The following is a 14,906-nucleotide window of genomic DNA, read 5'->3' on the forward strand; positions in this document are numbered from 1 at the left end:
CAGCTTACCGTTCCCATCTTCCTGTTTCCTGGCACAAAAACCCCAAAGGGTGGGCATATATAAACTGGTTTAAATTAGAACAACCAATTTAATTAAGGGCTCAATGTTTTTAAAGTCTGAAATGTTTAGTTTTAACTGATAGGTGATTTTTTTTAATTAAATGTTGCATTAAAAAGTTGAATAAAGACCTTTGTTTTGAGCCTTTTACTGGTTTTGACCACAGTCATAATGAAAACCCATCATCATTTAGCTTTTTTCATTACTCATCCTATGTCTTGATTACTATGTTTATGTGACTCATTTCCAGAGCTTCCTAATAGCAGCTCAGTTTCTGTATGAAATGTGTTGATCTGAAATGTACCGACCACCAGTGATAGGAAACATGAGTAGAGTCCTCCTCCACAATTATTTATTCATTTATTTTTAAATTCCAACTTCAAAGCCAAAATCTAAAGAATATTGCAGCATATTTTGGACCCATGATTGGATAGAAGTATGAGTATTACATCAGCCACAGTTTGAACAAAGCAATAAAAATGCTCTACTGTAAATCAATTTTAAAAAAAGAGTACATTTCAGATTTACTTTTTCCCATTTTGTTAACAGAAATATAACTTAAGCCAAATGTAACACCTGTGTAACCACGTTCAGTTACACCTCAGTGTAACTGGCTGGCTCAAACTACCCCTCAAAGGAAAGATTGTATGACAATTTCACATGACTCCAAAACCCTGATTATAGCCGTGTGAGCTCTAAAATGAAGTGCTGGAAACAGACAAAACCCTAACATGGTCAGACTGTGCAGTAAGAAAGCACCTAGAAAGTTTAGAGAGGAAAGGACTAGTGTTAGGAGGGTCATAATCTAAGATTAAAGATGAGAAAATGCACGTTTGTAGGCTCAAAACCAGAAACATGTCACCTTAAAAGATCAGTATGAGAGCACACAGCCTAAAAAACCCACGCAATCACAAGTAAATGCAAAACTATTGTTTCCAGTGAAGCCACTTAAATAGAGAGAGGCCCAAATTACTCAGGTGTGTACTGCTTCCTGATGTCCTTCCATTGTCTGCTCATTGGCTCCTGAACCAGGAGGTCAAACCAGCCATACAAGCAGCAACAGAGTATTTCCATTAGATTTCACTTTAATAGTTATTTTTAAAGGTGATGTTTCCTTCCTTTTCCTGTCATATATATTATGATAGTTGTAGAAGCCTACATGCAGTTTAATTTGAAATGTATGCTTTTATTTTGATAGTGCAGAAAACAGGAAGTTGGGCGAGAGGAGAGTGGAGCCATATGGTTTTTTGACCTCGCAATCTCTCTTCATCCATTTTGAATTGACCTTTATAAGTTTTTGTAATTTGGAATTCTGTTGCTGTGTACCTGTTTGGACTATTGAAGTAAATATTGAGAAGCTATCAAGGACTGCGGTTTCGTTTTTTGTTTTTTGTGGATAAGGAAAGAGGGACCAAGCGGAGCGTCAAGCTAAGGCTCCATTAGAAGGAAACCTACATTAGTCAAAAAACCTGCTCTTCACGGATTAATGGAGTTTGGAAACGCCTGACTATAAAGTAAGAAGGAAATACCGAACCGAGGAAAAACTGAAGATGGAAAACCGTAAGTCTTAAATTGCCTTGCCTTTTTTTTTTAATTTGCTGAGGTGCATGTGTATTGATTGAGTTTGGAATTTTGCTACCCATGGACGAACAAAACAGTGGAAAAAGGATTGTAAAAATGACTGAGAAGGCTATGGAAGACTGCAAGACTAGAAATGTCAACACACGTAGACATAAGCTCTCTCAATTAACCGGCATGAAAAAAGAAATTGAGCAATTAATGGAAGATGATGCAAACGTTGACCTCGTTAAAAATAAATTACGAGTTGACTTTAGCTCTTTGCAGCAAGACTTTGCTAGCCTAAATTCTGAACTGCAACAACTTATGAGTGAAGAGGAATTTTTGGAAGATCAAAATAGTTGGTTTGATCCAAAGAACAAGTCCCTGAATGATTTCTTTTGGAAATGTGAAGGGTGGATGAATGAAGTCATGAAACTCTCTGAACAGAACAGAGAGGACGACACAAGAAAGCAGGCAGACAATAGGTCCATGTCATCAAAGTCGGCAAGCAAACGCTCCAGTAGATCTGGATCACAGCGCGGAAGCATTTCCTCTACATCTTCTTCTACATCTTCCTCTATTAGATTAAAGGTAGAAATGGAGCGTGCTGCATTAAAGGCAAAGGCTGCAGCTCTGGAGAAGAGTTTGGCAATAGAAAAGGAAGAAGCGGATTGGTACGCAGAAATGAAAGGAAAAGAGGCTGCAATAAAGGCTAAAAAGGAAATGCATGCTATGCAGACTGCCCTTGCTGAGTCAGATGCAAAACTGGAAGTTTTGCAAAAATATGAAGATACACAGCCAGACATGAGCATTTTTGCAGATGATGATCAGAATGGCAAAACTGAAATTAAAACCACATTCCACCCAACATCGCAGTACGTCTCATCAGCACCCTACGATGGCGACGATGTGCAGACACCAATGCATGAAAGGACAGTGCCTGCGCCAAGCACTGAAAGGGCCGGTGAACCTGTGCTCGATAGTTTGTGTCAAGCCATTTCTCAGCAAGTTAATGTCACTGAGTACCTGGTAAAGAATCACAAAGCTTCTCTATTACCTGACATCTCCATTCCAACTTTCAACGGAGATCCACTTGAATACAACTCTTTTATCGGTTCCATTGAACATGGAATTGAAAACCGCACTGATAATAATCGTGATCGTCTACAGTATTTGCTTCAGTACACGAGTGGACAACCACATGAGTTGGTTAAAAGTTGCATCCACATGGAACCTTCAGTGGGTTATACAAAGGCGAAACAAATGCTCAAAGAGTTTTTTGGAGATGACTTTAAGATAGCTGAAGCCTACATAAAGGAGGCCTTGGATTGGCAGACAATTAAGCCAGAAGACGGCACTGCACTACAGTCCTTTGCATTGTTTCTCACCGGCTGCTACAATGCAATGACAGATGTTAACTACATGGAAGACTTGGATAATACGTCTAACCTAAGGGCATTAGCTAACAAGCTTCCTTACAAACTTAAAGAAGCGTGGCGAAAATATGCTTGTGACCTGCAAGACAAAACGAAGAAAAAGGTCAAGTTTAAGGATTTTGTCAACTTTATCAATAAGCAAGTTAGGTACGTGCTACACCCACTTTATGGAAATATAAGGGAAACTACAACAGGTGTGAAGGACTCATTCAGACAAAGAGCAAAGCCACAATATGCAGAGACATTCAAACCAAAGAAAGTGTTTACAACAGCAATCACTGACCCTCAAATGGAAAACAAGACAGAAAGTGCCAAACAAGTGGCATCAAAAACACGGACCGTCCAAGTGGATTCAAGCAGCAAACCTTGTGTTTATTGCAAGGGAGAGCAACACAACCTCCAAATCTGCAGAAAGCTCAAGGACAAGCCTCACAAGGACAAGATTGAGTTTTTAAGGAGCATAGGACTGTGTTTTGCCTGTTTGAAACATGGCCACATGAGTAGCAGCTGCAAAGACAAGCTCCATTGTCAAGAATGCTCTCGACTGCATCCTACCCTGCTGCACATCACCAATAGGGACTCACAAGAAGAAACAGCAAGGGGGGCTGCTCAACAGTTCGTATCAAGTGCTCTTGTACAAACAACAGCAACTTTCAGCATGACTGGGGCCGGTAAGGAAGATTGTATTCTTCCAATCGTTCCAGTACGTGTCAAGGCCCAGAAAGGAACCAAGACAGTAACAACATATGCATTCTTGGATCAAGGCAGCTCAGCCACCTTTGTGACAGAGTCACTGATAAAACAACTGAACCTGAATGGACGAATTACGAAAATTTCACTCCGCACGATGGGAAATGAATCTGTTGTGAACACCTGCATTGTGACTGGACTGGAAGTCAGTAGTCTGGATGGTAGCCAGTTTATTAAACTTTCAGAGGTGTATGCACAAGACCACATTCCTGTAAGTAAAAACAATATCCCAAGCCAAGAAGATGTTGACAGGTGGTCACACCTGACGGAAGTGAAACTTCCCACTATCCAAGCGGATGTTGGATTACTCATAGGAGTGAATGTTCCCAAAGCCATGGAACCGCTTAAGGTGGTAAACAGCGTGGACAATGGACCCTACGCAGTGAGAACAATATTAGGTTGGACAGTAAATGGACCACTTAGGAGTGGAGGCGACATGAGTGGGAGAAACAGATCGGCACAAGTGACTGTGAATAGGATATCAGTAGCCAGGTTGGAAGAGCTCTGGCAGCTACAGTTTAAGCAGGACTTTCCTGATGCAGGACAAGACGAAAATCTTGAAATGTCCAAGGAAGATCGTCAGTTTCTGAACATGGTGTCTCAGTCTGCAAAACTGGAGGATGGCCATTATAGTATTTGTCTTCCAGTGAGAAGCAAGGCGCTGTGCTTGCCAAGCAACAGAGAAGTCGCAGTGCAACGTGCGCTGAACTTACAGAAAAGATTCACCAGAGATGTCAAGTTTTACGAGGAATATGTTGCATATATGGATGATATCCTAAAAAAGGGTTACGCGATCAAACTGAACGATGCTGAATGTAAGTCACTGGAGGGACGAACATGGTATTTGCCTCATCATGGAGTGAGACATCCGGTCAAGCAAAGGTTACGTGTTGTCTTCGACTGCGGGGCAAGCTTTCAAGGAACATCGCTGAACCAGCATCTCTTGCAGGGACCGGATTTGACAAGCTCACTGGTGGGAGTCCTCCTGAGGTTTCGACAGGAGATTGTGGCAGTAATGGCTGATGTGGAGGCCATGTTCCACCAGGTCAGAGTCAGCAAGGAAGATACAGATCTCCTCAGGTTTCTTTGGTGGTCTGATGGGAATTACAAGGAGAAGCTTGCAGAACACAAAATGTTGGTCCACATCTTTGGTGCCACCTCTTCGCCAAGTGTTGCATCTTTTGCACTTCAGAAATGCGCTACTGATTTCGAAAGGGAATTTGGTCAAGAAGCTGCAAGGACAGTCAAGAAAAATTTTTACGTGGACGACTGTCTTAAGTCAATTGCAGAGGAAGATGCAGCAATCACCCTGTGTTCTGACTTGAGGAACATGTTGGCAAAAGGCGGATTTCGACTAACAAAATGGTCAAGCAACAGCAGAAAGTTGCTCAACTCAATTCCTGATGAAGAAAGAGCACAAGGATTTAAAGTTCTGAATCCGGACGAGAGTAATTTGCCGATGGAAAGAGCATTGGGAATTCAGTGGTGTGCTGAATCAGATCAGTTCAAGTTCAAGATCAACCTTAAAAACAGACCGAACACTAGAAGAGGACTGCTTTCCCTTCTCAGCTCCATCTTTGATCCACTGGGATTTGTTGCTCCGGTGATTCTGTGTGCGAAAAAAATCTTGCACGATTTATGTCGGAGGAAATACGGCTGGGATGAATACCTACCGGAGGACGTCATTAAGAGCTGGAATAAGTGGGTTGCAGATTTGCAAAGGCTTGACGACTTTGGAGTTGACAGGAGCATCAAGTCAAAGCAGTTTGGTGCACCAGTCTTTGCGCAGTTGCATCATTTCGCTGACGCAAGCGAAGACGCTTATGGCACAGCAAGCTACCTGTTGCTGCGCAATGCAAGTGGCGAGACTCAGTCCACCTTGGTAATGGCAAAGGCAAGGGTTGCACCTTTGAAGTGTCCAACCATCCCACGAATGGAACTGATTGCCGCAACTGTTGCAGTGAAGATGGATAAACTTCTAAAGAAGGAACTAGAAGTAGAACTGCATGAATCTGTTTTTTGGACAGATAGCACGGCTGTGCTAAAGTACTTGAATAGTGAAGGCACAAGATTCAAGACCTTTGTTTCTAATAGGATCTCAGTAATCTTGAGCCATTCTCACATTCGGCAGTGGAGATATGTCAATACCACTTTGAATCCAGCAGATCATGTCTCTAGAGGACAGACTGTTGCAGCATTCTTAAAATGTGGCGATTGGCTTTCGGGACCAAGTTTCCTATTCTGCTCAGAAGATCAGTGGCCGAAGAATCCAGATCCCAGAATGCTGGATTTTGATGACTTAGAGGTCAAAAGAGAAGCTCAGACACATGTCATTCAGATGCAAGGGCTCAAAGACGCAGTAGACCAGCTGATGAATCACTACTCATCTTGGACAAAGCTAAAGCGTGCTGTAGCCTGGTTCATGAAACTGAAGAGTTTGCTTAAGGAATTAATAGCAAAGAGAAAGGAAGCAAGCACAATGAGTGAGGAAATCAGGATGAGCCAATTCAAGAAAGCTTTCAAGGGAAAAAATCTAACCTGTGATGATTTGTCTAAAGCAGAAATGGAAATTGTGAAGTACTGTCAGAAGCAAAGTTTTGAACAGGACTTGGCAATGCTGAAAGAACATCAAAGGGTGAAGAAAAAAGGCTCTCTCTACAAGTTGACTCCAGTACTGCAAGATGGAGTCATAAGAGTTGGAGGAAGGTTGAGTCGAGCAGCGATGCCAGATGATGCTAAGCAGCAAGTCATCTTGCCAAAGGAGTCACATATCACACAGCTTGTGTTAAGACATACCCATGATGTTACAGCTCACGCCGGACGGAATCACATGTTGGTTCATCTGCGTCAAAAATTTTGGATCCCTGGAGCAAATGGAGCCATTAGAAGGTTCTTGTCAAAATGTGTCACCTGTAAAAGGCTACACGGAAGTACTGGCAAACAAATAATGGCAGATTTACCAAAATGCAGGATCCTGCCTGATGACCCTCCGTTCACCAAAGTAGGTGTTGACTACTTTGGTCCATTCCTGGTAAAAAGGGGAAGAAGTCAAGTAAAAAGATATGGTGTCATTTTCACATGTCTTACCACACGAGCTGTACATCTGGAGGTTGCATCTTCACTTGACACTGATGCATGTCTCAACGCCATCAGAAGATTCCTTGCCAGAAGAGGACAAGTTAAAGAGATGTACTCGGATAATGGAACCAACTTCCGATCAGCTAACAGTGAGTTAAAGAAAGCAATTAAAGAATGGAACTCCAGTATGATCATAAAATCATTGCAGCAAAGGGGGATCCAATGGCATTTTAATCCACCAGCAGGATCTCACCATGGAGGAAGCTGGGAGAGACTCATCCGCTCAGTGAGAAAAATTTTGAACGTCACAGTAAAAGAACAACTGTTGGATGAAGAAGGTCTCCACACCTTGCTGTGTGAAGCTGAGGCTATTATAAACAGCAGGCCTATTACAAAGGAATCTTCAGATCCCAATGACCTGGAGGCTTTAACACCCAACCATCTCCTGTTGCTGAAGGTTAAGCCAGAATTACCCCCAGGAATCTTCAACAAGGATGCCCAGTATGTAAATCGCAGGTGGAGACAAATCCAATATCTTGCAGACATTTTTTGGAAACGCTGGTGCAAGGAATACCTCATGCAGCTCCAAGAGCGTCAACGATGGACTACACCTAAGAGAAATTTCCATGTTGGTGATGTTGTGCTGATCGTAGATGACACAGCACCCAGAAATTCATGGCCACTAGGAAGAATCGTAGAGACCTTTCCAGACCAGAAAGGTCTGGTGCGTCAGGTGAAAGTAAAGACCAAGACCAATGAGCTTTGTCGACCAGTTACAAAGCTGTGCCTTTTGCAAGAAGCTGAAGATAATTGATGCACTCTTTGAAAATCAAGAACTAGTTTCCTCTGAGGGGAGGAAAGTGAAAGAAGATTCTTTTAAGATAGTTGAAGTTCAGTTAAGTGATGTAGCCATAGATCTTTTCATTTAAGTTAAAGATTTTGTAGTAATTGTTTCAAAGACATTGATAACAATTAGGAGCCGGTAATGTAGAAGCCTACATGCAGTTTAATTTGAAATGTATGCTTTTATTTTGATAGTGCAGAAAACAGGAAGTTGGGCGAGAGGAGAGTGGAGCCATATGGTTTTTTGACCTCGCAATCTCTCTTCATCCATTTTGAATTGACCTTTATAAGTTTTTGTAATTTGGAATTCTGTTGCTGTGTACCTGTTTGGACTATTGAAGTAAATATTGAGAAGCTATCAAGGACTGCGGTTTCGTTTTTTGTTTTTTGTGGATAAGGAAAGAGGGACCAAGCGGAGCGTCAAGCTAAGGCTCCATTAGAAGGAAACCTACAATAGTGGATGATTATATTAAACAGATCCAAAGTTCCAAATATCCTGTCGGCCCCGCCCCTCCCTAAGCCTGGTTTTGCTGGAGGTTTCTTCCTGTTAAAAGGTCGTTTTTCCTTCCCGTTGTCACCAAAGTTCTTGCAGATAAGGAGTCATATGATTGTTAGGTTTTTCTCTTTGTGTATTATTGTAGGGTCTACCTTACAATATAAAGCGCCTTGAGGTGTTGTTGTGATGTTGGTGCTGTATAAATAAAACTGAATTGAATTGAAATAACGAGGTCAGTCTATATTTAGGTATATATATATATACCTATATATAGACTGTATAGACCTATATATAGCTCAAACCTATATATAGGTTTGAGCAACACCGAGCATTCTTCAGACTGCTCTAAACATTTGGAGAGTGAATGTGCCTCATCTGGTCATTACTGATCTCTGGCTCTAGGAAATCTCTGGCTGTGAGGAGAGCCAATCTACTTCCTGTTAACCCCATTGTATAGGAACTAACTTCCGCTCTAGCTGAGTGTTGAACAGGACAAAAAGAAATCCCACAGTTTATTAGACACTAGCATTCTGCTAATGTGTGTTTCTGTATCTCCATGCATGCAGAGGAGCAGGCGACTGTGGTGACTGAAAACGCTGCAGCTATAAAATTTCAGCTGCTGCTCGCTTCATGCCTCAAATAAAAATGGCAGAAGCTACAAATTGCTTTATGGTGGTATGATGTCCCTAAAACTCACAGAAAGGTATTTTTGGACAATAAAAAACAATTGTCTCAACCCTTCCATCAAAATGTATTTATTTATGGACTATTTCAGAGGAAGTACATTATTGTAAAAGTACTCTGCTGTGAGCACAAAAGCCCCACCCCCCTGCTGTAATTCCTTTTAGGAGGCGCAGTGAAAGATGGCTTTTAACAACTTGTTTCAGACAGAGGATGAAGTGTGGCACTGAAACAAGACCCAGAATGAGATAAATTAGCATTGTTTTGAACTGTGGGTCATACACAGCTACTCTGATAGAGTCCAAGAATAAAAATACGAGGCTGGAAATGGATAATCCTTTTATGCTGGTGTTCTCTTTTATAAAAATCTGCACCCTTTTTAATCCCACTTGAGAAGAAATAAGTTGTAACATGTTTTGCTGGAGGGAAAGCAGTGGTAAACTTACAACCCAAACTATCACTGGTCTCACGTCATCTCATCATGTGAGATGGTTTCTGGGTCCTGAACCTCATGCCGACAGACTCTCAGACTGTTTTTCCCGGCATCGCTCGGCTCACATGAGCCTTTCTTTTCCCAAAGGTTTTGTTTGTTTAATATTTTACTTGGGAAGCCCGTCTTCATGGATGATATTAAAAGTTAAGTTTGAAATGTTTGTATTCCACGTGAACTCATGGTTTCTTTTCCACCAATGCATGACCTTTGATTTTATTAGATAGATTAATCTTATTCCTGGGAGCAGCATGGAAATTTTATAGTGGCCTCTGACATGTGTGATCTACATGTGTCTTTTCCACGATGGTCTGTGTCCATGTTTTATACAGGCAGGTTATGACCCCTGATGCTGCAGCACAGAGGGAGCCTGGGGGCCCGGCTGCCAGGGCAAGGGTGGTGGGCGGGTCAGTGTAGATTGCCTGCAGATGTTGTTTTTGGGGGATCCTGTGGTTACTTAACAACAAGTGGAGCATAAATCTCCCAAGCTCTGTGTTGTATAAGAAACAGCAGATCCTTTTTGGTTAGATGGATCGCAGTGGCAAGACTGTGATGGTGTTGTATGTAGTACCACATGGTTGTCATGTGACTTTATTCACAAACAGAGCACTTAAGAACCTAAAATTGTCCTCCGTTCTCTCATCTCTGGTCTTTGAGACTTTACTTTGCAGAAGCCGTCTGTTTACAGGTTCCACTGTACAACAACAACATTTCATTGTTAAAATTTTATTCACAGCATGTCTTTTGTCCCGCCTTCCTTCTCTCAACCCAACCGGTCACGGCAGATGGCCCTGCCCCTCCCTGAGCCTGGTTCTACCGGAGGTTTCTTCCTGTTCAAAGGGAGTTTTTCCTTCCCACTGTTGCCAAGGTGTTTGCTCATAGAAGGTCATAGGATTGTTGGGTTTTTATCTGTATGTATTATTTTAGGGTCTATCTTACAATATAAAGCACCTTGAGGCGGCTGTTGTTGTGATTTGGTGCTGTATAAATAAAACTGAATTGAATTGAAATGGTGTATTGAATTAGAAAAATACCACTTAGGTGAAGGAAAGCAGCCTTACATGTATGTCTATACTGTGTGTGCTGAAGAACATATCTTGGTCTGAAATTACGCCGGTGTTCCTCACAGGATCACTCGAGGCCAAGGTAAAGCCATCCAGACTAAGTACCTGGTTAAATAACATCACAACTTTAGGGATTTTTGCATTAAAAAAAGACTGAAAACTCATTACATAAGAACCTTTTAGAAAATCTTTCTGGTATATCATGTGGTCACAAACTGTATTTTATTTGCTAAAATATCTTGGTCGTTTGAGGTTATAGCGCTTTTTAAATAGTTGCTGCTCCCTTTCCAGAAGACGTCATCACACTGGTTACCAGCGCATGTTTGATTTGGCAGACTTTATATTGGATGCCCTTCTTGACCCAAACAAAAGCATGAAATAACAAAAAAAAGGAAATAAGGACGACATAATCAGTGCAACACATATTGATAAAAACTGCAGTTTCTCTTGTGGCCACTCAAGACTGACTTCTAAAGTGAGTCACTCTCCATAGACTCCCTTGTTGAAATAGCCAACTTTAGAGCAAAAATTATCATGCTTACTGCTTGCTACACAAATTATTTTCCACTCCTTGATCAATTTATTCCTTAATGAGAACTGTTTAGGTATAAATATTACTATATTAATAATTATTAAGTAATATTACTATTACTCACCTGTTTAAACTTTATTAGCCACGTGTTTGTCTGAGTAACAGATAGGACACTAACTGTCTGCTAGGATTAACCTCAGCTAACTGAGCTCACCGAACTGGACATGTAGGCCATGTTGATTGCTGTAAGAGCTACTAGTATGGTCTGACTACTGTTTAGATTCCTAAGCTGTTATCTGCACAGACAAGTTAGTACGATGGCCACGGCGCATAAAAGTCTAGAATTTTGTTGTGCATGCTACTGTACATAGCACTAATTAGCGGGTATGTCCAGCAATAGACCCATAGAGTTGGTTAGCATTTGCTAACCAAACTAGCTAGCGTTAGCAGATAGCTCATCACCTTCTCAACTGAATAAAAGGGGGAAAAGCACATGTTGTTCTTTTATATTGTATCTAGAACTGATGAAAACACTTGAAATATGTTTTTATGAACTGTAATAAATTTACTACGGTGGGAACAGTGATGGCCCTCTCTCTAAAATAATGCTGCTCTGCTCAGAGATGCACAGACTGAGAATAAATATTAGCTTTCCCACAAACAAGGCACCCTGGCCTTTTGACATCATGTCAAATCAGAAAATTAAAAAATAAGCATGAGAAACAATCAAGGAAAACATTGGTATTTTTTTCCACACATTCTTTTTTATTTGTAAATCATAAAAATGAAATTTTTTTATATATAAAACATACACATCATTTGAGCCACATCTGTTATACAAACAAGAAATGTTGCAGTGAATGCTTTACTTTTTTCTGATTTTCTTGTTTCAGTGGAACACAGAAGTTGTAAACAATCAGCAATTTTTTCTCCTGTTAATACTGACAAGGAAAAAAACCCTAAATAAATAAGGAAAAAAACAGCTTCACTGGACAATGAAAAGAAATCTGGAGTGAGGCGGGACTGAGCATGGCGGGCCGGGCACAGACGCCGAGTTCGAAGCACAGAGAAGTGTTCAGACGAGGACTTTCAGACCCATCGCCGTCCCACAGCACGGTCCCCTCGTCACCTAAAGTACTAATCGCTCCTTATTATAAGACTTGGCCCCTTTTCTCAGTGAACCAAATGAAAACCCCGGGCATAGTGCTGAGTATTTACAGGGTGCGACTTTCTGTGCATCTGAGTTTATTCTCCGTGTCGTCTGAAATCATTATGTTGAAACATAATTCATATTTTCATAGATCTGATTTGTACATATTTATTCATACATCGTCCCAGCCCCTCGGAGGTATACTATGATGTGGAATAACAGTAAGAGGGGCTGCGAGGTCTGCTCAGTACAGTACAGTACATCTTCCAGAGACATCAATGTAATCTTGGGATTCGGTTTGAGAGACATTCAGCACCGGACTGAAGGACGTGGACTGGACTGCAGTGGATTTGGATGTCTTTGCGTAATGGGAATGGCTTCAGTTTCTTGGTTTTATCTCTTTAATATTCAAGTACGAGCAAACTGTACAACTGCATGCAACATACAAGCGGCCCTACAGTATGTGGAGCTAACACGCGTATCTAGATTTTTTTTGTTTGTTTGTTTGTTTACAAAAATGTGCATGCAGCTTGGAACGGGTTCCAAAGTCATGCTGCCCCTCCCCCCTCCGGGTGGGAGGAGCCTGCAGGCCGGACGGAGGATGAGCGTTGGCGTCCCGACGGATCGATCTGATTGGCCCACATTCACCGAGATGCACGAGGAAAAAACTGTGACAATATTTGTTGTTCTGTTTGCCTCCGAACGTCGAGACGAAACGATGAAGAGAACCGGTGACGGGAGGATTGCTGCTTTTTGTCCTTTTTTTTGTTTTTGATTTTTTTAGCTATGTATTATTATTTTTTTCTTCAAAACGTTAAACTTTTTGTTGTAAAAAAATCAAGCTCTTGTGCTTGTGTTTAAATTTAAAAAGAAAAAAATGTTGAACTAAAGATTGGATAAAAACCTTTAACATGCCGGGAGGGAGGGAATGTGCCTCCCAAAAAATGTGAAAAATTAGACGCCCCTGTCTCGCTCTCACATAGGTGAACAAAGATTTACGTTTTCTTTTTTTTACATTGACATTGTACCCTTGTGATATTTCAAAGTGACATAAATTTTACTTATTGGTCAACCTCCTGGGAGGCCTAATATACAACTATACAAAGACGACTGGCCTGCACGCTTGCCAGCAAAACAACGCTAATCTCACATGTAAAAATCTAACCTGTTCCCCGCCCTCTTCCTGCATTACACTTGCAGACATTTAATAGCTTCTTTTTTTTTTTAATCTCTTGTATTTTATTTTTACTCTCCATGCACACACCAGACTGACAACATTATCATGAGCATTTTTAAAAACATCTTGTGCCAGTAGTAACGAAGGGAAAGAAATGAACAACAAAGCAAACACGCTGAAACGGTGCGGCTTCAGAGCAGCCATGGTAAACATATTGAAAAGAGGATCTTTCCACAGAGAGGGGGGGACCAGTAATGCGGCTCCGAGGTCTAGGCACCAGAAGAAGGCCCTGTGCTTCCAGACTGAGCACCCCGTCCCCCACACACGGCGGGGACGGGAATACCAGCAGTCTGTTGGGGTTCTGGAGGAGGCCACTGCAGGGAGCGCAGCGCCGCCTGCAGGAGCGGAGGGTGATTACCTCTTGTCTCGAGTCCATACATTCCGATGCTTTACATACATTTCTTTGCTATTGTTGATTCGGTTAAAAGCCACCCTGCTTCGTTTGGATTCTCTGGTACTGTCTGGACAGCTGCTGCACGGCTTCTTCAGCACACACAGAGAAAACACAGAGACTTTTCCTCGAATGGACATGAAACACTGAAATGCGACGCTCCCTACGACAGACAAAATTAACCGCGGCAGGAGTGATTGTCAGATTTCAACAAAGCTTTCTCGTGTTTCTGATTGTTGTTGTTCTACATTTCTGCCGTTAGTATTTCATTTCTCTCCGAGTTTTAGTTTTAGTTTTTTCTCGGTGGTGTAGAGCTGTTTGTCCACTAAGATCGGACCCCGGGCGGTCCGGACGAGCTGTCGAGAGACGACTGAGAAGCTCGTCGCGTCAGGGAGGCGAGTGTCGGATCCACCAGAGAGGATGGTGGGAACAGCTTGTACCAACCGATGACTGTGCTTGATAAGTCCAGCTCCTCCAATAAGATTTGTGCAACTCCCATGAAGCTTTTATGGTCCATGCGGCCATAGTCTCCCCATACAATCACCTGAAGGAAAAAATAATTTCACGTTGTCATGTTGCTCTGCTCGATTTCCGTCAGCATGAAGTAGGAGGGGGGGAAGCATTTAACTTTGTGATGAAGGGAAATAAATCTCCTGCTCACCTGTAACACTTTCCCCTGCGGGCTCTCCTCAAATAGCAGTGCTTGCTGGTACAGTGGGTCAAGTGTTTTCCGTGCAATCTTGGTTTTCTTTTTGGCTACGTACGCTCCATTATTCAGCAGATAGACTTTGACATATGGAGCTGACGGCAGAAACAGAGCAATAAAAAAAGCCATTAGTGGGAACACTATCGGCTCTCAGGGCTGGTTGTACGAACGCAAAGAACAGGTGAGCTTGAGTCGAGTGTATATACTGGATTATAATAACATGTGTGTGAGTGATGGAGGGATTAGTTGGTCTGTGGCGGCTTCAGTCAGGTTGGGCGCTTACCAGGGAGAGATTTGGATCCTGGCTTCTGTACAAGTCCTCGTGCTCTGATCACCTCCACCTCCAGCTGACCCTTTTTCTCCATCATACCGATCTGGATATCACCTAAAAAACACAGCACAAAAAATAAGAAAACAAAGAGCTCAACACCAACA

The 14,906-nt window shown here is 41.9% G+C and overlaps 1 protein-coding gene across 30 annotated transcripts in view; it reads right to left on the bottom strand.

Moving 5' to 3' along the window:
- Positions 1-12,971: 12,971 nt before the first annotated feature.
- Positions 12,972-14,906, bottom strand: part of rims1b (regulating synaptic membrane exocytosis 1b) — an 83,450-nt gene continuing 81,515 nt past the window's right edge. For all 30 annotated transcript variants that reach the window (XM_026169707.1, XM_026169704.1, XM_026169706.1 and 27 more), the window contains 3 exons: positions 14,755-14,856; positions 14,427-14,566; positions 12,972-14,309 (listed from right to left, as the gene is read on the bottom strand). In XM_026169707.1, coding sequence (XP_026025492.1) covers positions 14,091-14,309; positions 14,427-14,566; positions 14,755-14,856 — 461 coding nt within the window. In that variant the 3' untranslated portion in view covers positions 12,972-14,090. The remainder of the gene's footprint in view (positions 14,310-14,426; positions 14,567-14,754; positions 14,857-14,906) is intronic.

Source organism: Astatotilapia calliptera, chromosome 6 (genome assembly GCF_900246225.1).
Source record: "Astatotilapia calliptera chromosome 6, fAstCal1.2, whole genome shotgun sequence".
In the NCBI taxonomy this organism is placed as follows: domain Eukaryota; kingdom Metazoa; phylum Chordata; class Actinopteri; order Cichliformes; family Cichlidae; genus Astatotilapia; species Astatotilapia calliptera.